General features: G+C 36.4%; 1 protein-coding gene across 1 annotated transcript in view; it reads left to right on the top strand.

The window, feature by feature from the left end:
- The window catches only part of plpp2a (phospholipid phosphatase 2a), a 36,700-nt gene that overhangs the window by 2,520 nt on the left and 8,946 nt on the right, over window positions 1–25,234 (top strand). The window contains exons 2-3 of the mRNA XM_084411916.1: window positions 22,490–22,641; window positions 24,858–25,120. Of these exons, the coding sequence (XP_084268042.1) occupies window positions 22,490–22,641; window positions 24,858–25,120 (415 nt within the window). The remainder of the gene's footprint in view (window positions 1–22,489; window positions 22,642–24,857; window positions 25,121–25,234) is intronic.

Below are 25,234 nucleotides of genomic sequence, written 5' to 3'. Positions count from 1 at the left end.
TTGGTGTAGTGGGATCTGTTTTCACTTAAAGCAATAGTTCACCCGAAAATACCAATCCTGTCATCATTAACATTCAAAAAAGAACTATACAGGCACTGTAAACGTAGTACATATGACTTATGATAGGTTTGACTGTGATGCAGGGGAAGATTTTCAGTGAATAACAGTCTATTCCTCACACAAAGCTAACAAATTGCTTCAAAAAACTTGGAATAGAGTGTGACAGTGCTCACCCACTTTATCATTTTCTTTTGCCTTGGTTCTAGAAGTATTTTTCCCATAAGATTTTAAGTTTTTGTTAAAAGAGCTATAAACAATGAAACCAACCAACCAATGAATCACATCATTACAAACTTTTAGGGATGCACTATATATTGGCCGATATGTTCATTTTTAATGTGTCTGATAGCCTCTAAAGCCAATAAATAATGGATTATTTCCTTCATCTGAAACACTCCAGATGCGCACTGTTCGACATGATGGTTGCTTGAAATATGATTGAAATCACTTTGAAAAGGAAAATGCAGTTAAGTGCAAAATGTGCAACGCAAGTTTGTCTTATAGGCTACACAAAAAATGATAATGAAAACACTTTCATAAAAGAATGGTGTGAATTCTTTGTACACCCGTGTTTTTATCACGTTGTTACAAGATAAGCGCATCCAAAATGAAGTTACACCTTCATGACCATCTAAAATTGAATTAAGATTTATATGCCAATATATTGGTTATCGTTTTTATCATCACTTCCGCTGTTAAACAAGATTATTGTAAAAAATGTTGTAATAATGCAGTCTGACTGCTTCAACAAAAAGCGTATACAATTGACTAACAACCTGGTTTACAGAATGTCTGTTTTTAATGGTTTATAACTTATGAAAAACAGTTCCCCTTGTAGGGAAAATAAATGGGATTTTTTTACTTCTGAAACTGAATTTTGGTCTTGGTTATTTTAATGAACAAAAATGAAATGAAACATTATGGGTTAAATCTTACTTTTAAAAAAACCTGTAAACAAAGCCAATTACTTCTATAGACAGCAGAGATTGACAGTAGCCGCGTTTCCATTACAAATTTGCACAAAACTGTTGCGATATTTTCTAAATGTCGATAAAAAACTATTGGCAGCGTTTCCATTAACCGATGTTATGCGACTGAAACGATTTTTTCCTCTCGTGATAAATCATGGCGATGGATGTTGGTAGGTTTACGTATATCGCAGCCACCGCACTAGCCATTATTTTTAAAGGGGTGGTATAATGCCCTTTTCACAAATGTAAAATAAGTCTTTGATGTCCCCAGAGTGTGTATGTGAAGTTTTAGCTCAAAATACCTCACAGATATTTTTATATAGCATGTTAAAATTGTCACTTTTTGAGGGTGAGCAAAAACGCACCGTTTTGTGTCTGTTCCTTTAAATGCAAATGAGCTGCTGCTCCCGGTACAGGGGGCGGAGCTTCAACAGCTTGCACTCACACAGACATGCACTGAAAATGTAAAAAACTTTTAGCCTTTTATGTTCAAACCGGATTCAGACAATGATGGAGAGACTCAAGAAGAAGTGACAACATGTAGAATGTCTACCAACCATTTGTTGTAGTCCTTAAAAAGCAATTTCTTTACAAGCAAATATCTCCCTTTGCTTTGAACTTCGATTGTAACTTTGCAGATGTTGTTTATGCTCAAACAGCAACATTACACACTAACTAAAGTTAAAAAAGTGAAATCATAATCAACCACCCCTTTAATGGAAGGAGACGTAGGCGTGTATGGCAAGGAAAACCCCTTATACTGGGAGCTGCTGCTTATGAGGAGTTTCTCCCTCATATCTGCTTCAAGGTCTTGATAAATTGTGGCATTTCTTTGTTGTTTAGAATCCAGTATCCCCGTAATACTGTCTTTTATGAGTTTAATAAAGAACTCTGTTTCGTCTTCTGTCCAAACATACCGCGTCATCTTTAAAGAATGATCGACTTTAACGTACGCCGGTGACCTGTAAATGCGAAAAAATCAGTTTCCATTGCAATTTGCGAAATATTCCTTTTTCGAATTGCCTGAAAAGCCATCTCATGCGAGCGTAAAAACTTTTTTGCGATATATATAAGTTTTTGCAAAATCGATGTTTCCATTGGGCGTATTTTCAATTCGCAATTTGGGCGTGGGCGTGGCCTACAGGTAAACCCCACCTGTGCCATTCAGCGGGAAGATGATAGTGTACACTGTCAGGAAAGACAAACTCAAACAAAGTGGGCCAAAATGATAAATCTCATGCATGTGTTTGTCTGCACATTCTTTGCTTCTGTAAATGTGCTGCGACGCTGCATGTCAAGGCTTGCTGTAGAATCAGGTCAGTGCAAGTCACACGCTATTCTCTACTGTCAACACCAGATAGGGATTGCTCTCAAACCATCATACACGTGTACAAATATTTGCCTTTGTCTGGACAGACACGTAAATGTAGATGATTTGAGAGCAATCCCTATCCGGTGTTGACAGTAGAGAATACTGTCAACTGTCAACCGGTATTCTGTATTCTACTGTATTCAATATTCTACTGTCAATCCCTATCAGTAGAGAATAGCGTGTGACTTGCATTGACCTGATGGCCGATTAGTGTGGAGTTTGATGCTCATATACTGAGTAGGGCTGCATGATTAATTAACATAAAAATGAAATTGCAGTTATCAACTTGCAAAGTCTGTGATTTAATTGAATATATGCGCTGCGTGTTTCAGAATGAATCGTGGCACTGTGTTCTTTTACACTTGAGCCTGTGTTTTCAGCATCTCAGTTCATAGTAAATGTTGCTCCACATGAACTCTGCGTCTGCTCTGAGTTTGCAGATCTGTGAATCGCTTATGACATGCGTTTGAGTCACAACATGCGCCAACCATCTTCCCAAATTTGTAATGAGAAGTGGTTATAAACCCTTCAATTTTCCACCCAAATAAAAGCTTGATGGTTTAACATTTGAAAATGAAGATGAAGAAATTCATAATATTGGTATTGTAGTTTTATAGTTGTACTATAAAATACAATTATATGATTTTTTTCTTCAATACAATTTTTACTGTGAAATATTACAATAGTAATATTTCTTATTTTGTATTATGAATAAATGCGCTGCGTTTATTCATAATACAAAATAATATATATATATATATATATTCTTATTTTGTATTATATATATATATATATATATATATATATATATATATATATATATATATAAAGAAAAAATATATATATACTTTTGTCAGATGCGATTAATCGCGATTCGTCGATTTGACAGCACTAATAATAATTTATATATATATATATAAATTATTATTAGTGCTGTCAAATCGACTAATTTATATAACTATCAATTATATATAATTATCAAAATAAGAAAAAAAGTATATAAGTATATTATATATATATATATATATATATATATATATATATATATAAAATATACTTATATACTTTTTTTTTCTTATTTTGATAATTATATATAATTGATAGTTATATAAATATAAACTTTTATATTAGATGTGATTGATCACGATAATGTGATTGATCACGATTAATCAATTTAATCAATTTGATTATTATTATTAATATTATTATTGATTTTTTTTAACTCCCCCCACCACCCCCACACACACACCTTTTTTTATAGACAATTTTATCAACAAATTATTATTTTTTAAAAAAAATTATGCAATTTTGCATTGCAATTTTTTCCTTAAATCATGCAATTGTAGATCTGAGCCAATAGGGATTTGAGGCTGAACTCTTTTCACTTGGCTTAGCAGCTGAATATCAATGTCCCATATTCATTAATGATTCTCACGGACATCAGTCACGTCCATCTGGATCTGTATAGAGAAGCATTTGAGGGGAAAATAATAACGGTTGTTGACATAATTGCTGATATAGAAGACGTAACTGCCACTTTCTTCTTTCAGTTTGTCTTTGTATTTTCAAAGGATATTGTTCACTTTTGGCTCTGAAATTTCATTATAGACCAGCTGTGGAGCTAATGTTCCACGATTATGATTCACTGCCTGTTTAATATCCTGCCTTTCTAGATAAAGTTCCTTTCACGGCTCATTGGTAGACCTTTGAAGGGTTTGGTATTGGAAAATCTCTGCAGTGTTGGGATTGGCAGGTTGCATTGTTTGTGATTGTGACATTTGAGCAAATCCTCAGACGTCCACACCCCTCAGAACTTCATACACATGTAGAAACATTTCAAAGCTCTTCATACTGAAACTGGTAGTGAAAATGTGAGATTTGAAATGCTGAATGTCCTATTAAAGCCTCACTCTTAAAGGGATAGTTCACCCTAGAATCAAAATGAAGTCATCATTTAAGCTCCTTGGTGTTGTTCTAATGCTGTATCTTTCTTTTATGAACCACAAAAGGAGAATAAAAAAAAGTCCATATAATGGCAGTGAATAGCGACCAGCATCAAGATTTTTAAAAAGGATGCAAAAGTATCACAGAATGATCCCATGCGACATGTGCCGTATATTACAAGTGTTCTGGGGTATAAGATTTGGTGAAAAACAATCTGAAATTTAAAGTAGGCCTATTATTTAATGAAATTCTTGATCTTGTCCATTGGTCTTCTCTGTACGGCTGCACGACAGCTGGTGAATTGGATTTACTTAATGTAGAGTTAAGGAAAGGTATCATGAGCGCTGTAATGTTTGAAGCGGACGTCATAACAAATGTCAGATGACCGAGAAGATTTTAAAACGAGCTGTTCATTCATAAATCCGTAAGATCTTTCCTTCATGCTGTGGAAATACAAACCGGAAGACATGCAGAACACATCGAGCGCAGCGCTGAAAGGCTATAAGGTCTATTAGCGCCGCAGTTCACTGTGTCCAGAAAAAGCAAAAGTTGTGAGAGATAAAGAATAACAAAAGCAAAAACAAGTATCCGTGTACTTTCTTCACTGAGTCAAATATCACCGGACCGGATCTCGCTTGTCTGATGACAGTCGGATTGACAGTTGACAGATGTGAACGCGATAACTTACGACAAACACAACGGATATATTCACCTCAGCTCAGAGAAGAAGGTACATGGGTTTTATTTCATGTCGGGTTTTTGTTAAGCTTGATTCCTCACAGTTTGTGTGCTTTTTGAGTCACAAGAAACAAATGAACTTTTGCTTTTTTTAAAAAAAGCTTGATGCTGCTCGCTATTCACTGCCACTATGTGGACGAATGCAAGCGATGTATTTTTTTTTTTTATTCTCCTTTTGTGGTCCATAAAAGAAAGAAGGGCATACAGGGTGAGTAAATGAGCTTAAAGGGATATTTCACTGCTGGAAAGATGAATGTGTATTTAAATTGGGTCATTTATGTAGTAGAAATGTGAAATTATTTTAGAAGTTGGTGCCTTCTAGACTGAGAAACGCCAGAAAATGTATTTTTGGCTCATGTGGATGAAAGACTACAACTCCCAGAATGCACTTGCTTCGCTGCCCTACGAGGACACTCCCAAGCCACACCTACCGGTTACAGAGGGCAGTATCGGGAGAAATGATACAGCTAGGCTACTAGTCGACTGGAAACTGAAAAGACGGCGTTTTATCGTGAGATCCCCCTATGGGCGGGTTGAACACATGCGGAACGAGCTCCTCCTACTGGCTGGAGTCTCTCGCCTCTGGACAAAAGAGCCTCTGATGACGATTTTTGCGTCATCTGAGTTTTTTCCCAGACACACAATACAGAAATCTCTCATCTCAGGGGGACATGAGGGAGGGAAGCACGGTCACTCGAAAATACTACCGGGTTTCTACTGATACAAAGCTTAATGCTAATCGGTGAAGTATCCCTTTAATGTTCATTTTAGGGTGAACTCTCCTTTTAAAAATTAAAGTTCCAATTCCAAAAGGGGTTTTCACAGTGATGCCATAGCATAGAAGAACCATTTTTGGTTCCTCAAAGAACCGTTCAGTGAACAGTTCTTAAAAGAACCATTTTTTTCTTAGTGTGAAGAACATTTTAGTCATCTAAAGAACCCTTTTCCACTATAAAGAACCTTTTGTGAAATGGAAAGATTCCATGGATGTTTAAGGTTCTCCATCACTGCCAATGAAGAACCTTAATTTTTAAGGTGTACAGGCAGTGAAGCTTCATCTCTATGACTTGATTTCCTCTTTCCTTTTTGTGCATCAGCAGTTTTAGAAGAATTCGTGAGTTCATGTTTGTGTTTTGCTCATAAAGTCCTCCACAGGATGCAGAGGTTAAGAGTCTCTGCTGTTCTGTATTTCCTCTTCCTGTATGTCCCATGATTCCTACTGACTTATTGGAAATGCTCCGGCTACTTCAAGTATAGAATTCTCAAAGCTGACCACCTTGAAGAATGTTAATTACAGGATTTCCTCGACCTAACCGGACTATATAGAGTTTAAATGGAAGAAAATTATGGAATAAATACATTTAGTCATTACCTCACCCTCATGCTGTTCCAAATCTGTGTGACTTTCTTTTGTGGAACACAATATGAAGTATGCTGAGTTGAGTTAGTTGACATTTAGTTGCAAAGTTAGTTGAATGTCTAAAGTAGACTATGGAAATTTTTGGGTGAACTATCCTTTTAATAGTTTTAATAGACGTGATCTGGATCTGAGAAAGTTTGCGTGCTTCCAAAACTCTTTTGTTAGCCTCAAATATGTGAGTAACTGTGAGGAAGGTCTGTTTGTGATGGTTCAGTACAAGTTGTCAGCAAAATATCACATGAGATATTTAGTTCTCTTTCATATTGATGAGGCTGCGTTGTGAGAACGAGCTCTTGACATTTGATTTGGAGTGTTTTGTTCCTTTGTTCTCTTCTCTCCGAATTAGTTTGGGATGGCCTTGGCCAGATAACATCAGATAACATGCCAAACTGATTTAACCCAAATCCTCTGATTTTCAGTGAAGCTGTTGTGCTAAATGCTTAAAGGCTCCGTATTTAATTCTTATCAGATGCTTGCCTTCCTTTTCTTTTAAGCCATGCCTCAATTTTCACTTCCCTACATGGTGCACGGATGCTTTTTAAGTCTGTCAGATCTGACAAAATTTCCTCACTGTGTTTATGTTTGTGGGCACAAATGAGCAACAAATGGCTAAAATAATTGGACATGCTGGAAGCTTTCTGTTTTTTCATGTCAGGTTATTCTCACTGGCTTCATCCCAATTTGCAAACTATCTAGCTAGCGAAAGTAGGATTTCCAGATCATAGCGTGTTAAAAATATCATGCCAAACTGCCAAAGGTGCCTGGATGGTGTATTATTTCTCTGTTTAGGCTACGAAGCGTGCATCAGTGCAAATCCTTTTTTTTTTTCCTTTGCAATGACATGCACTGATAATAAATCATTCACAGTGAGAACGGGTAAATAGTCAGTTTTAAATTCATGTTGACTTGGCATGTGTGAAGTACAAGGTCTCCAAGCTTCCACTGTTTACTTTTCAAAAGTTTGGGGTTGGTAAGATTTTTTTCAAAGAAGCCTCTTATTCTCACCAAGGCTGCATTTATTTGATAAAAAAAAACAGGAAAAACAGTAATATTGTGAATTATTACAATCTAAAATAACTGTTTTCTATTTTAATATATTGTAAAATGTCATTTATTCCAATGATTACTCATCATTACTCCAATCATGTGTCACATGATCCTTCAGAAATCATTCTAATATATTCTGATTTGCTTCACAAACATTTCTGATTATTATGAATGTTAAAAAAGTTGTTGCTTCATATTTTTGTGGAAACCATTGAAACATTTTTTCAGGATTCTTTGATGAATAGAAATTTCAAAAGAACAGCATTTATTTGAAATAGAAATCTTTTGTAACATAAATGTCTTTATTGTCTCTTTTGATCAATTTAATGCATCCTCGCTGAAGTAAAGCATACATTTCTTCTTCAAAACAAAAATCGTACTGACCATAAACCTTTGAACGGTAAAACCAAATGTTAATTATTATAAATGATTGCATCTTGATAGTTATTTATTTTAATTTTATGATGTGGTAGTATCTCCCAAATATGACATACTCCCTACGAGAAAACTGCTTTACCAGCTTAAGCTGTGTCAGGTTTAGTGGACTGAGGAATGAATGAATCAGATTATCAGGTCTGTCCTCACTCTGCTGAACACTCAGAATGCATGAAACAAAACCACAAACCACAGGACCGACAGAACGAGGGATCAGAAGAGAGCAGGAGAAGAGATATTTGGAGATAAGAGAAAGAAAGAAAGAAAGAAAGAAAAAGAGTAAGAAAGAAAGAAAAAGAGTAAGAAAGAAAGAAAAAGAGTAAGAGAGTAAGAGAGAAAGAGAGTAAGAGAGTGAGAGAGTAAGAGAGAAAGAAAGAAAAGGGAGGTGGTCTCTATGTGGATTAGATGTTTCAGGTTTAACTGCCATTTCTATGAGCACATACCTCTGAGTATTACTCACACACTTTCACTCTTACACACACACACACACTAGATAAAGAACTGAAAGGATCATTTGAGTGGAACTTGTACATCCAAAACCTATGAGCAACCTACGTAAACAGCATTTTTAATACGTCATAGCAAGCAAGAAAACTGAGCTGGTTTTGGAACGGAGCGATAGAAGACCGTACACCTGAATGATCTCAGAGAGGATCTCCATGATTTCTGGCTGGCTCTTCAGATCAGTGTTCTGGTTTCGGGGTTCTTTAGAGCGCCGGTGTGTTGCTGGTGTTCTAAAGAACTCTGAAAGGATCTTCTTATGACATCATCAGGCTGTTAATGCCTTTTTTGTTTAAATTGGAACTTTTTTTCTTTTTCTTTTCCAAGGTGGATCTGGTGTTTGTATAGGTCTGGTGCTTGGTTCATTTGAGTCATGTGGTTTCATTTGAAAGAATTTGTGGTTATATAATGTTTGTCTTTTTGATGTGTTAATTATGGTCTGATGAAGAGCCGTGGAACTTAATATTACCAATGTGGAAATGTAATTTTTTTTTTTTTTTTTTTTTTGCCTTTTCCAAGGACTGGTAAAGGCACAGCTTAATCCTCATTGGAAAACCTGAAAATTTGCTGAAAGACATTTATAATGTTCCCAAAATTTATATTTCAAATAAATGCGTTTGAACTTTCTATTCATCAAAGAATCAAAAAAAAAAATATATAAAATATATATATCATGGTTTCACCAAAAATATTAAGCAGCACAACTGTTTTCAACATTGGTGTGCAGAAGAGACTTCTGTCAAAAACATAAAATAAATCGTACTGATCACACATTTTTGAATGATAGTATATATTTAACTAGCTATAATTAAATATACATTCAATGTTTGCTATTTGTGAACGTGATTTCTATCAAATGTTTTCTTTAATAGTCCTTCTGCTGCAATCCTGAACAATTTCCTCTGTTAGCATATTTCATTCAGTCCTCTCTCTTTTAATCAGCAGACGTTTAATATTTAAACTTAAAGGGTAACTCTCGGCAAAATGCAACCTAGGGTATTTTTGTTAATCTACCCGAGGCAAACTTTCGTTTAAAAGCATAATTAGAATGGAAACGCCACTTTTAAGTTTGACCGTATTTTCGTTTTCGGTCAAATTGCCTTTTGAATGGGAGTGCTTGGGGCGCTTCTATGATAGCATCAAAAATCGCTATTTTTAAAACACTAAGAAGGCTCGACACAACATGAAACTTTGCTGGAAGTATCACCAGGGGCTCTACACATGAACTTGAGCATTGAGAACATTGTTTGTGTACACAGAGTTTACTAAAAAGAAAGGTTTTGAACAACTCACTGTGTTTCCGTCAACCGGCATTTTGACAGTCAAAAATAGTCGATCTCTGAATGCAACGTAACAGGAAGGAGAGTAAAGATGGAAAGCTCCTAAAGCTTAGTTCCATATAAATTCACGGATAATTTGTTGTTTTGTCGTTAGTGAAAACCAATATTGACCTTGTATTTGAAAAAGGATCCTCATATAAGAAGCAATACTAAAATTCAGAGTCAGTTCATTCGCATTCGGAGATCGACTATTTTTGACTGTCAAAATGCCGGCGGACACAGCTACTGTGAGTTGTTCAGTGAGAGTGAGAGTTACCCTTTAACCTGTGCTGAAGTGTCCATCTCGGGGTCACAGCCTCACGGTCTTCAGACCAGCTTGTCTACTTCCTCCTAAACGACAACAGCTGCAAAACAGCAAATATTCCTCCAGGGCCACTGAGAGATGTTTGTTGATTAGCGACCCCTTTTAAAATCCTCCTCTGTCATTGGTGCAGAGTCTTTGAAGAGTGTTTGTCAGTCACTCAACCTTTAAGGAGGAGTGATGCACTGATTTACCCTCTTAGCTTCTAAAGTTCACGGAGAAGTGCTTACGATTTGTGCATTTTCTCAAAAGTGGGAAGTTTCAAAGCATGCACACGTGAATAAACCCTTGTGGATCCATTAGAGGCTAAATAAAGACACAATTTCTGTGTAGTAAAACATGCACTAAAGAAATTGGCCTCATATTTTGCTCAAATGCATTTTTATTTATGGTTTCTAGATATGTCTCGGGGTCTTTATTTAATGTAAGTCTGTTTTTTTTTTTTTTATATATATATATACTAATAAAAATAGCAAATAGACTATATACATTGGCACTGAATAACCAGCAGAAAAGCCTCGACCACTCGAGATCAAGTCTGATTGACATCATCAGAGTTTCTATAGCGTATGACAAGAGTGACCTCTACTCTTCCTTCTGCTTTTCTGTTAAATGTTGTGCGGCCATCATCTTTTCAGTGTGCTTCCTCACATCTGCACTTGACCGGTGCATTCATTTATTTCTGGCTAAATAGTCCTCTAATGTTATTTTTATACATACTCGTCGACGACTCCTGTAGTTTTATCATCTTAAAGTTTAAACACTGTGTCAGTATTTGTGATTCTGAGGGCAGCACATTTGATATGGCCTTTATCAATCTGAGTGAACTGACGTATGTTCTGTTCTGTCTTTTTCTATAATTTCCTCTGAATTAGTTGGTTCATTCTTTTGGAGAACTTTCTCTCGTCATCTCTTAATAAAAGTCCCTAGTTTTTTCATTTTACTGTACGGCAAATGTCAATCCTGGGCAATATTTAGTCCCGGATCAAGTATTAGAATGATCCCTCAAATCACACATTTTATTGAGAAAAGTTGTGCTGTTACTGTACTGAGAGATCAGACTTAAGATATTTATACGGAATATCCGCAGAACTGTTACTAGTATCTGATTTTGGAAATAGTTTGTTTCTGAAAATAAACATGTCGACACAATGTAACGCACTAGTTTTGGATGAAGAGATGAGCTTGTTGGTGTCATTTGTTATGTTGTACAAGTAGGATGTGGTGGTTGGTCGGAGTGGTTTTGTCCCGCCTCTCCTTCACTATGATTGGATGGCTGGGTAAAAAAGTGAGAGTGATGAGCATTGCATTTTGCCCAGAGCTGAAAACATTATTTAACACTCAGCAACTGGAGAAAACTGAGCGTACAAATACAGCATGAAATCGACGCTCAGTGCCTCATCACGTTTCTGCCATTTTAAAAACACGTCGCTCCCATTGAAAAAAATTGGAAAAATAAGCTAGCCTTGGGGAAATATGCTTGTTTTCTGTCACTAAATGCTTAAACCAAGAGAAAATATCTGCCAATGGGGTCCGAAAAATAAACCTAATTGGCAGATATTTGTTCTTGTTTTAAACAAAAACAGACTGAATTTGCCTTGGATACATTTCTCATTGCTTCTCGAGTAAATGTATCTTAATTTGTTTGATATTTGTAATGAAAAACAAGACTCAAAATTTCAACCCATGTTTGGGTTAAATATGGACAAACCCAACTGTTAGGTTAAAAATTTTATTAAAAAAATGTAAACCAATGGTTGGGTTTGTCCATATTTGACCCAAACATGGGTTGAAACAACCCAGCATTTTTTAGAGTGTACTAAGATTTTTTTGCTGTGTAGCAACCACCCAGAACTTTGTAGCAGTTCCCTAGCAACTGCATTTAAAATATGCAAAAAAAAAAAAAAAAAACCTTAGCAACACCCTAGAAACCACCCTTCACACCCTTGAAATGTGAACGAGTTTTGCGTGGTCATTTTCCTCTGTAAGTGTGTGAACTATTGGATGTGCTTTCCGCCATTACGTTTGTTTTGATATTATGCAGAGGCTGTATGATATTCTCTGTGGTCAGTGTCAGCAGTTTCATGTGAAAATGACACTGATTCCAGTCTAGAGAGACATCTAGATTTCACATGCACACGACGAGCTCGTAACTCAGTGGTTTTGAGATTCAGGGTAGAGATTATCATAGAAAAACCTGTTAATATCTGGTTTGAAATTGTTATTTACAGTACAAGCATGGAAAAGTCATGGAAATTGGTATAATTTTTGAGATTTTCTATAGTGAATATATAGTAGTACCTGACATACACTACTGCTTAAACGTTTGGGGTCGGTAGGATTTTTAAGATGTTTTTCAAAGAAGTCTCTTCTGCTCACCAAGACTGCATTTATTTGATCAAAAATACAGTAAAATTACCTTGGAAATCCAGAGTTCTCGCGAGAGCACAAGTTGAATTTGCTCAGCGAGTTTACTCTGGCGTTGAGTAATGATGCTCATTAAATATGCCCTTGTATCCGAGCTGCACCAATCACATCGGGTTATCTGATATAGGCGGGCCAGAGGCGAGCTAAACAGAAGACGACAGCGCTGTGACGTCGAAGTCATTAGTAAACATTGCAAGATGGCTATGGATGAACACCAGTTGTTTGAAACGGCTTTGGCCGCTACAATGAACGAGTTAGACTTGGCTTTTTATCTAAAAGAGGAACAGAAGACGCCGCTCGAATCGTTCCTTTGCAAGAAGGGCGTTTTTGCTGTTTTGCCGACCGGATACGGCAAGAGTCTAATCTACCAGTTAGCTCCGCTGGTAGCTAAGAGTATGGGGCTTGTTGTGATTGGTCGTAGTGTTATCCAATTGCGTGCAGTGAGATTTTCAAATGCATGCTTGTTGCCGCCCCTCGAGCTGGCCGATTTTCATTAGTCGACGCCATACCGTTAATCTTTTAGATTTAGGTCTGGATTTCCAGGCTAATAAAACAGTAATATTGAATAAGAATTTATTATTGTGATCAAAATCATTACTCCAGTCTTCAGTGTCACATGATCTGATTTGCTGCTCAAGAAACATTTCTGATTATTATGGATTTTAAAAATCAGATGTGCTGCGTCATATTTTTGTGGAAACCATGATGCATTTTTTTTCCATTATTCTTTAATGAATAGAAAGTTCAAAAGGACAGCTCTTATTTGAAATATGTCGTAACATTATCACTCTTGACCAATACATTCTTGCTGAATAGCCGAACAAAAATGGTTTATTAAAGTTTATTAAACTAAGTCGTGCCAAAATGATGAGTAAATAAATGTCACTTCTCTAAGCAAGTTAGAAGCTGATGCAAGAGGTTTTTTTCAAGTCATGGCTCATCATCTTTTGCAATCTCCCACAAAAGATTTTTATCACCTCTGTCTCAGCCAACATTCCTCTTCAAATGTTGTCGTGTCACTTTATCTTTCCAGAGCGGCAGCAGCACTTTCTCTCTCGCTTATTGTACTTCGTTTTCCATCACTGTAAAACTTTTAAATCTTAATTTTTTTGGCAGAATGCGGCCACATTCTGCGATTGTGAAACAAAATGAGATTTTCTGTAAAATCTGAGACCTGACCAGCTGTCTTTTTAAGTTTCTCCTCTTGGCTGGTGTTAAACACTGACATTATTGTGATATGATGTGTATTTTGGCATTGCTGAGTTTGAGAAGATCAATAACATGTATAATTTCAAATTTCTCCGGCCATGGGAAACACAGAACAGAGTCAAAGGCCACAAGGATAGCAAACTGTGTCCAATTGTGAATTCTTGCCTGTTTATTTTATCCAGTTTCATCCTGATTGAAACGCGAGAGCCAGATGACATTGCGACAGGCCCCCGGAGACAATAGCTCTTCTTATTCCGTGAGTTGGGATCCAATGCGAGCGCAAAGACAAACGATCCTTTGGCGCAGCTCCCGATCACTCGGCACTGTAATAACTTCAAAATATGCCTGCCATGCAGTCGATCCACTATAAGGCCAGAGCTGTGCGTGAGTCCGGCTCTTTGGGGAGGAATCTGAGATGTCGGGATTGGCAGAAACTCAACGCCTCCATGACCTTGCTTCGGACAAACCATCGCGATGAATAAGAGACGAGCTGTTCTCAAGCTTTCTTGTGATTATGGACTGGCATTTGGATTCATTTATTAACAGTTTGAGAGTGTTTTGATTAAATCCCCTACAGGAGTTGGATGGAGGGTTTCCATTAATAGACATGCAGAAATAACAAACAAGAACATTTTGGCCAGAAACTATTTACAGAAATGCTTGGCATTGCAACCTCAGTGCCCCATTGTACACTAACATTCAAAAGTTTGTCGCAAGTAAGATTTTTTTGTTTGTTTTTGTAAAGAAATGAATACTTTTATGCAGCAATGATGCATTAAAGTGACCAAAAGTGACAGTAAAGACATTTATGCTGTTACAAAATATTTCTATAAAAATATGAGGCAGCATTTTCAACACTGAAAATAATAATAATAAATGTTTCTTGAGCAGCAAATCAGCATATTAGAAAGATTTTTGAAGGATCATGTGACACTGAAGATATATAAATTACATTTTACAATATATTACAATAGTAAACAGTTATTTTAAATGTATTTCTGATCAAATAAATGCAGGCTTGGCGAGCATAAGAGGCTTCTTTCAAAAACGTTTTACTGATACTATACACTGTATATGGGTCATTGACGAATAAGGTTTTTAAAAGTGTAAAAAAAAATAATGGAGATATAACTATATTTGAAACCATTTTTTAGTTTACCTACACTGTAAAAAAAAAAAAGTTGAGAAACCTTAAAAGTTTAATCTCAACTTTTTTCCAACTTTTTTCATGTTAAATAGTTGAATAAACTTTAAAAACTGAATTTGTCATACAAAACGTAAGTTGGATTTTTTTACAGTGTGTTAACAATAAGATGTTGTGGTTTGTACAATCAATTAACACTGTTTTTTGTCATTTCTTTACAAGATGGAAAAAAATGTGTCACCAAAAAAGTCATTCGGTTTAACCACTGATTTGAAAGTTAAAAACTGATTTGACATTGATGTTGAGATAGCATATAGTGTGTACCACAGAAGAAATATTAAATAAAATGATCACTGATCTCATAAATGTAATCATTTATTGGACTACTCTAAACACTCCAACATATTCAAGTAAAACATTGCACAGGGAAAGGAGAAAAGGGGGAAATGTAAAAAAAAAGAGCCTTATCTGCTTTATATTTGTATTATTGTAGTTCCTTTAGTTATTAAAAACAATATTATTCCATTTAAATATTTACTATATCGGTTTTACCGAATGACCTTTTGACACTTCAAAATCTTTAAAATACCTTTATATGTAGTAAAATATAATTAAAACCTTTTGGATTCAGTAAAAGAGATCAAGCTGTACTACCTTACATACTTTGAATGTTATATATTTGTTTTTTTTATTATTATTATTAAGGCCTTTGGACAAAAAAATGACCCGTCACGTCATTGACCCATATATAGTTAATATAAATATGTTTTACACTAAAGTGATGTGCTTATATGTAATCCTTCAGTAGTTCTTTAATAAGTGTTGCATGTTGAAGGTCATCTAACACAACTAAGGAACAGATCTAAAACATCATCCACTTAATGTAAAGCATTTTAGATCCCAAAATCATAGCAGCATGTTCTCACTGAAAAGACATGTGAGGTGTGTTTTATACATGTCATCTGGCACAGTTTGTTTTAGTCCAGTGGGATGTGTTCCTGGATCAGTATTCCCATCAAACTATCCCTAACGCTTACCATAACCTAGCCCTAAAACCAGAGAGAAATGATGTGTAACTCTATGTATGTGAATGCAAACGCTTTTAGCTACACAATTTTTTATGGTTTTGAATTGTATTTTACACTTACAACTGAGCAAGCAAGTTCAATTCATTTTAGCAGGTCAGTCCGTTTCTTTTTTAGTAACTGATCCAAAAAAATATGAGATGAAATCTGGATCTGATATTTGAGTCATCAGTCAACAGCGTTTCCATAAGTCCCTGTTCCGCGTTTTGTTTTGTTTTGTTTTTGTTTTGTTGTTAAATGCATATTTAATATGAATTTATATTAATATTTAATGCTGTACTGCATAAACAGTTAACAGTATTTGAATGCAACACAAGGACATGTGGTTTAAACCGAAGTCATGTCAATGTTTGAAGCACGTTTAGTCAAAGCTGGAACACAATTCTCTCACAAAATAGTTAAGGAGAAAATTCCAGAAAAGATCCCATCTGGTGCAAGTTTATTTCAGGTGACATTAAACACACACACACACACACAAATGAAGTGAGACACCTGTTGAGCTTGTCTTTCTGTACTAGACAGACATTTCCTGATGCTACAAAGATACTACTGTAAGCTGAATGTCATCATTTGTTGACATTTTTGAAGCGCTCCGGCTCTTTTGCACGTTCTGTTTACCATCATGGCCTCATTTCGTGGTGTGCTCCATCAAATATAACATGCTGGACATTTCGAAACCATTAATAAAATTAAAAGAAATAAAAAATAAATGGCATTACAAATGTACTGTGGTGTTAGCATGACATGAGATGGCGGTATGCTATATGTCATTGTGCCATTTGCATACTTTAAGATGTTTTAGATGGTTTTACATGGTCTAAAAAAGTATTATCATGATGTATGATGTGCTTAAAGGAACACGCCGACTTTTTGTGACTTTAGCTTATTCACCGTCTCCCCCAGAGTTAGATAAGTCCATACATACCCTTCTCATCTCCGTGCGTGCCGTAACTCTGTCTGACGCACCCACCGCTAGCCTAGCTTAGCACAAAGACTGGAGGTAAATGGCTCCAGCTAGCATATAACAAGGTCACATGAGACACAGCCATCTTCTAACCGTATACACACTGGGAACTATATTCTCAGAAGGCGAAGCACTGCTACTTCTGCGGAGTGATTTACTCCAACTCTGAGCGAACTCTCTGCTCCTCACCACGGGGCTTCTCAGGCGCTGCGAGCAAATCACGTTCACATTATCGCCTTCTGAGAATATAATTCCCAGTATGTATACGGTTAGAAGATGGCTGTGTCTCATGTGACCTTGTTATTTGTACACGCTGTGACTATACAAAACACAACATGTAAATAGGAAAATGTTGGCGTTATTTTGTCACTTATTGGGAGCAGTATGCTAGCTGGAGCCATTTACCTCCAGTCTTTGTGCTAAGCTAGGCTAGCAGTGGGTGCGTCAGACGGAGTTACGGCACGCACGGAGATGAGAAGGGTATGTGTGGACTTATCTAACTCTGGGGGATACGGTGAATAAGCCAAAGTCCCAAAAAGTCGGCGTGTTCCTTTACATCATGATAATACTTTTTTAGATTTTGATTTGGTTTCGATTAATTTTGCAGCCCTACTTGACTGTATTTAGTATTTATCGTTTTTAAGCCTCGTAAATATGGATTATTTAAATAAACTGTGCAATCTGATAGTAGCAATTAAAAGGTTATCGCCCTCTTAAATAGCTTCAATGTAGATAACTTTTTTTTATAGTACAGTAACTTCACAACTTTTTTTAATGACTTTTACTGCCTTGTAGTTTAACTACTTGAACTGGTGAGAAGCTTGTCGAGTCTGAACGCTGCGATCCGCCTCCTCTGAGTTGGCAGATCCTCTGCCAGCGGAAAGTTCCTGCACATGGACTCTTATTAAAACCCCAACGCTTGAACTCTGCCATCTGACTGCAATTCTCTATCGAAACCCAGCCTGGAGATCAGTTTGAGATCTTCATCTGCTCTGTGGAAAATGCTCATCTCAGTTCTCTAAACCGCATCAGTGATCTTCTCATGAGAGAGTTTCACATCCCTCAGGTTAAACCAGTATTCAGCACAAGCCGAAAGTGAACGTGCTGATCGAAGACACCTCGATATACATTAACCGTCAGGATGCGAAAGGAAGAACTGACCCTAGATTTTGCAGTGAAGTTATGTTGGGCAAAGATCATTGCGTGTTATTCTTCACGTTGATTCAAATGTACAATCATCAGTTTTTTGTTAGCATTTGTTGTTTTAGAAATTTCACAATTTGTTGTAAAAATAACACATTATAATGTAAATACATAACATTAACATTCACAAACACAACTCAAGATATTTTGCTTCATTACACAGTATTTTACACTGTGTTTGTTATCTGATATGGTATTACAATTGTTTATAGTAAAAAAAGAAATCCAAAAGTTCCATCGCAAAATATACGCCATAAAAGCTGTGTTTTTTTGTTGGAGTTTCTTATCTTTAGGTTCGGTCTCAAATGACCGTGTGAATGCTAAGCGAACCAGTGTTATTTTCTTTTTTGGTCTGAATCAAGAGAACCGAATTACAAGTGTGAACACACCCTTAGTCTAGCTTTTACCAGGGGAGAGTTGAATTTGGAAGCAGACAAACCCTTAAAGTTGATAAGCATATTTGTTTTGCTATCCCAACAATACATAACTATATGCTCACTATTATTACTGTTTTATAGAGCTGAGAACTTTTCCATTCAATTTTTATTTGTATAGCGCTGCTCACAATACACAGTTTCAAAGCAGCTTTTACAGAAAATCATGATGTTAGTGTTTAGAATATCTTAATATTTTCATGCCTTATAGTTGCATTTAGCAGATTAGAACTGAAAATATACTTTACATTATGACGATACAAGCAATTTTGCTATATATATTGCTTTATGTGAGTACTGTATGTATGCAGGTACTATATCCCTGAATGATAATTAAGTTTAAATTATGCGATAATATAAACGAGTTGAGATTCGCTATCAATCATGCAATCTGAAATAAATGCATATTTTGTCACATAAACTCAAATGTTATCGTTAAAGTGTTTAATTTGACCAAATGGAGCTGCAAAGATGATTATTTTTAAACCTGTTTCCTGAACTTCATCTTGGTTATCTTCTATATTGGCGGGCGGCTTTGCTCCAGATGACCTGAATGCCTTTAAACTGAGGAAAACCAAATGATGCGGCCTCTTCAAACGAGAAGAGGGAGATTTGTAAAAGACAGATAACGATGAAAGAAGGAAGGGAGAGAAAAGGCTTTGAGTGGAAGGAGGTTAAAGGTTGTTTTGTGTGTCTGACATACAGAGAGAGTTAACGTGCCTTCATGATCCGCAAGGCTCTGAATGTCCTGTAATAGTGGACGGTCGTGCTCCTTTGGGACAGTCTAACCTTCACACGCATGATTTGAGAGTCTCGTGTAAAGTAACCTTTACCTTGTTTAAATCAGGGGCTGCGTTTCTGAAACTAAAGGTTCAACCCTTTCATAACAATGTTATCAGTCTGAGTCAGAATGTGGCTCTGCTCCCAAATAGTAAGTTAGGAAGCATGTTACGCTCGTTTTAAAAGTCTAGTTATGTTGCTTTTTAAGAGACCTAATCCTCTGCAGAGAATGCAATCCCAGAATGCTTTGCAACAAGCTAATAAAAAAAAATAATAATAAATGATGCAAGTTGGTGGAAGTGAGAGAAATGTAAAATTATTAGTTGAATATAACTGTTCAGTCATGCCGTCATTTGATTTATTTGCAACGCTTTACAAAAAGGTTCCGTTTAGTTGTATGAACTAAAAATGAAAAATACTTCTAAAGCATTGATTTAATCTTAATTTCAGCATTTTTCATTGTTAGTCAAAGGGATAGATCACTCAAAAAGGTGAACTTTCCCTTTAACTTTAACTGTAGTCTCTTCAGAAAATTTGGACTAAACCGCTCAATTCAGATGGATTAGTTTTACGATCTCTTTATGAACTTTTTGAAGCATCAAAGTGATATTTGCGTAGCTGTCAATGGAGGGACAGAAAGCTCTCAGATTTCATCAAAAAGGTCTTCATTTGTGTTCAGAAGATGAACGAAAGTATTACGGTTTTGGGAATGACATGAGGGTGAGAAATTAAAGACAGAATTTCCATCTTTGGGTGAACTATGCCTTTAATGCATTAACTAATGGAACTTTATTGTAAAGTGTTACTGATTTATTTTATACAATTTTAAGATAATGATGTCATATATGCCAGCTTGGAAGTCTAATTTCTTTTAGAATAACAGATTTTTATTTATGTGTAATTTAATGTGCTGAAACGTTTGCTTGCTGGTGTCTATTTGTTTTTAACTCACATGCACTTTATGATGCAATTTATATAATAAAAAAAAAATTGTAGACTTTTCCAGTCTTGAGTGGATCAGTGTGCGGTTAGCCACCCATTTTGTTCATTCTGTGGAATTTAATGTGGAATTATTTGTATGCATACATTAAGTTTGAAGGCAGCTGCTGATGTAGGCAGTCGACATGGAGGTTAACAGTAGCTGAGCTTATAACTCTGCCTTCATTGACACTGTAAGGTTCTAATTAAAGTTTTATGAGTTTCCAACAGACGACCCCCAAAGCTCATTGTCATCCCCTCGCATCCGTTAAAAGACAGCTTTACAGTCGAAATCATTGTGAGAATGTGTGTGGTTGCTGGTGCCATTGTGTCAGTGTAATGAATGTAAGCCTTTTTTTTTTTTTTTTTTTTTTTTTACAGCCCATCTGGGTTTATGGACATTTCCTTTTGTGCAAGAAAAAAACTTGTATTCTTTGTGTCTGAAAACAATGCATGCTTACTCAACACATTTTAAACCTTTCCCAGGATGTCTTGTTGGATCTTAAAATGGGGATTTTTCTTTCTGGAAATAGAATATGATGTATGGATGACCTACAGTAGTAACAATGCTTCGCAAATAATTATTATATATTAAAAGCCAAACATGCATTTGCCCCCCAAAAAAACAAAAAAAACACTCTGATATGAAGTGATCATGAAAGTACCATGGCACTTTTGAACACTCATTTTGTTGCATTAGATAATGTCAAAAGAAAGTTTTATTTATTTTTTGCAAACTTAAAATGTTCAAATATTTTTCATCTTCAATATGTACGTGGGGTGGTGTGGCACAATGGATAAGACACATGCCTTTGGTGTGAGAGACCCGGGTTTGAATCCACTGTGAGACACCAATGTGTCCCTGAGCAAGACACTTAACCCCTAGTTGCTCCAGAGGCGTGCGACCTCTGACATATATAGCAATTGTAAGTCGCTTTGGATAAAAGCGTCAGCTAAATGAATAAATGAATAAATGAATGTACGTAACTATATTTATTGTTTTATATTTTATACTTGAAATTAAATCTTTAAGTTTGAGCATTTAAGTTAAAAATATCTTAAATAAAGATATTTCATTTGTCTTTTTCTTATTAATTGTATGTTCTTAAAAAAAATGAAACTGACTTTTTTTTTTTTTTTACATTATCTTTGTGTTTAAAATTGTGCTATATGAATAAATAGAATAAGAATACATTTTGCTTGAAAAGTGTGCATGTTTTAATTTTCTCTAACATAAATGCTATTTGGTTTGATAGATCTAATGCAATCACATTCACGCATTTTTAAGTGTCCAAATACTTTTTTAAGCGCCACATTTTGGAGCCTTTAGTCCTTTTTGGAGCACATCTTTAAACTCGTTCTGACTAAGGCTGCTTTGAATCTGTCGTTTGCTCGTGTACATCTGCTTCCATGTGTGTGGATTCAAGTCATATAATATTACTGGACTCCAAGGTCCTGATCTTGGGAAAGTTACCGTTGCTGTGGGAATAGAAAATATGTCGATGAACTTGATGATGAAGCAAATATATTTCACTCTGCCTCAATATCCAAAGATTATTTTCCCTCGACGGTCCCCGATAAAACTGATTGGCATCTTTGCTGTCCGACGGGAAAAGAGCTGCGTGGAATATTCAGGCTTTGAGAAACACGACCAGAGTTATAAATATTCCCTCTCCTGGTTCTCATGACTTTTGATTTAAAAAAAAATGTTGGAGACATAAATCAGTGCTTTTCCTGGTTACAAGATACTGTTGTGGGCATCTGTTGAACTGACATCTGGTGCCATGACCCTGGCGATAATTCCCACTGACTTCCTGTATCCGGATGGCAAGGGGAAGATTATCCAGCATTACTGAATCCACAACATGTGTTTGACATTTATGATTGGTCAATAATATCTCTTGATGTGGAAAAGTCTGTTGTACACTATCTGTGTTGATTTTCATGTTTTTTTCCTGCATGATTCGCAGAAGCACTGATGAACTTGAATGTCATCTGTTTCCTATTATAAAAGCATTTTTTTGTTGTCGTTCCCATGGAAAATTCAACACAAGACATGCGCTAGATGATTTGTTTGATGTGTGTTACTGAGCCAGCCATCTGAGGCCAATAATAACGCTGTTGTTTGTGTTTCAGTGGCGATGCCATTCATCATAATGACCATCATATTCCGGCCGTACCAGCGTGGCGTTTACTGTGATGACGAGTCCATTCGTTACCCCTACAGACCAGACACCATCTCTCACAAAATGATGGCGGCCGTTACCATTTCCTGCTCCATCATTATCGTGAGTCTCCACCAATCAGACAGCTGAGCAAACCTTTAAAGGGGTCCTATTATGCTTTTTACATTTTCAGCTTTCTTTAGTGTGTAATGTTGCTGTTTGAACATGGAAATAGGTCTGCAAAGATACAAAGCACAAAGTCCCTCCAGCAGGAGTTATTCTCTATATCAGTGTCACTGTTTATAAACTCCCTGAAACGCCTCCATTGTAGTCTTGAGTTTTCTTCTGGGAACGAACATGTTACAATATTCCCCATTTAAATCATTCCCGCCCAAGGAATACGCAAAATAAAGGGACTAAAGGTAGTTAGTTAGAAGTGTGTTGAAATTCGGGGTTATAGTAAGGGGTGAGGCATTTCTCGCTTAAAGCAGTTGACCAATCACAACACACTGGTCCAACCAACCAATCAGATCACACTGTGCTTTTATAGAAGGAGGAACTTCATAGAGACAGGAACTAAGCAGAGCGTTACTGACAGACTGGGAAGAGAGGATCTGATTTCATCTCCAAGCATGAAAACATATGCTATTAAATAACCAAAACAAAATCAAGACTTTGTAAAAGGGCATAATAGATCCCCTTTAAAGAAATAGCTCATCCAAAAATCTGTCATCTACATCTAAGAATGTTGCATGTGTTTTTTTTTTCTCTCTCTGTGATAAAAGGAATTAGCTAACATAACAAAAGTCAACCCAGGCTCATTGCAAAAATGTGCCTGTGGCATCCTTTCTGGTAAATGATTGTACGTTGCTTCTTGCGCAGATTGCGACACTTTTAAGGTGTAATGTCTAGTGTGGCACTAAAAGTCCATTTGATTTTCCCCAAAACAGTTGAACGTGGTAATGTTCACGTTATGTCAGCTAATGTTTTTAATAGTGCTGGTTGTTGTACTTATGCGCACCAAGTTAGGGTTCGGTGACTCAGCCGACGTCGATGAGGAGTACAAATATTATTGAACGGGGACGACGATTGTAGACGAGACCCAGGTAGACTTAAGTCAGGTGCGAAAGAAGAAAAAATCTACCACACACCGTTTTCACAAATTTGAGCTAAAATTAATTTGGTTCAGGAACCATGTAATTTTAGCTTGTTTCTACAAGTCTTTGAGCTGTTTTATCATGACTCGTGTTTCACAGGACTCATACCCGAGTCCTCCGCTTTGCAATGGTGAGCTCCTGAGGCAAATTTACTACACCAGAAAAGCCAAACACATTGAGCTGGTTATGTGATGCCAACATCAAAATGTATCAGTTTACAAATCATGCACTATGGTAAAAGTGTTTTCAGGTTATGACCTAGTTTTGTGCAATGAACCACATGAAAATACGTCTTTATTAATCATTAATCTGCAACTGTAATCATAATTTGTGTGAAAAGGAAGAAAAGTTGTTGGTGCTTTACTGCCTCTAGTGTTCATTTCAGCAGGAAACTGCAGTGAATTGTATTTTTATAAGCGAGAGGCATGTTTTTCCACTGGAAAAGAAGACCAAAAGAATCAAACTAATGTGTTTCATGATTTTTTACTCACTGATTCAGTGATTCACCGTGGTTCTCATGAAGCTCACGGGGAAGTGATTTTTCCATGGGGAAGATTTTCCATATCTGTCTGTTCTTCACACAAAGCTATCATAGGAATTCAGAAGCAGAATTCAGAATACAGCACACAATTCAATATGAGCTACTTTTTATTGGGTTTGACATATGTGACTTTAGTTCATAGTGACTGTTCATAGTTCACATTTTTCTGTGAACTGTTTGTTTAAAAAGCATCAAAACTGTCTAAAGGGATTTGTTGTTGAAGCACTTTTGAGTAGCAAATTGTGAAATTTCGGTGCTGTATTTGATTATGAAAAGATGCGGGTTGGTTTTGTATTGTGGCCACATGTTCTGAGAGAACATTGTGATTACTTCAGTATGATTCATCAATTCAGAACATGAGTCATCTACATCCGACAGACTCATATGTTTAGTTGTATAACTGAGAATGATCCCTAAGGCAAGTTTATATTATGTACCATTTGATAGTTATACACTGGGGATTCAAAGTGCTTGACAAAATAGTCATAATAGATGTATACGAAATCCGTTAAAAATTGAATATAAAAAAACATGCGCCATGCTGAACTATTACAATTACTCATGCATTGCTATTGCTCATACTTGGGGTGAAACGTCTAACTGACTAAGCCTAAAAAGCTTCATTGTTTCCTCACTTGCAGATCATTTCCGGAGAGGCCTACCTGGTCTACACCAAACGGCTTTACTCCAATTCAGACTTTAACCAGTACGCTGTGGCGCTCTACAAAGTGGTGGGGACGTTTCTGTTCGGCGCGTGTGTGAGCCAGTCTCTGACCGATATGGCCAAGTACACCATCGGACGCTTGCGGCCCAACTTCATGGCGGTTTGCGCTCCAGAAGTGTGTAACGGCTACATGCTGGAGATAAACTGCACGGGAAGCCATCGCAACGTGACAGAATCCAGGTACAGAAGCAGGGACCGGTGTCAGAGGTCCTAAAACTGCTAACCTCACTTCCTGTATTTGTTTATTTTTGCTGTTCACCTATTGGTTCACTTCCTGTTTGTCCAGTACATTTG

Source organism: Rutilus rutilus, assembly GCF_951802725.1.
Source record: "Rutilus rutilus genome assembly, chromosome: 6".
In the NCBI taxonomy this organism is placed as follows: Eukaryota; Metazoa; Chordata; class Actinopteri; order Cypriniformes; family Leuciscidae; genus Rutilus; species Rutilus rutilus.
The sequence above is the reverse complement of the archived record's forward strand: the minus strand, read 5'-3'. Positions and strand labels throughout refer to the sequence as shown.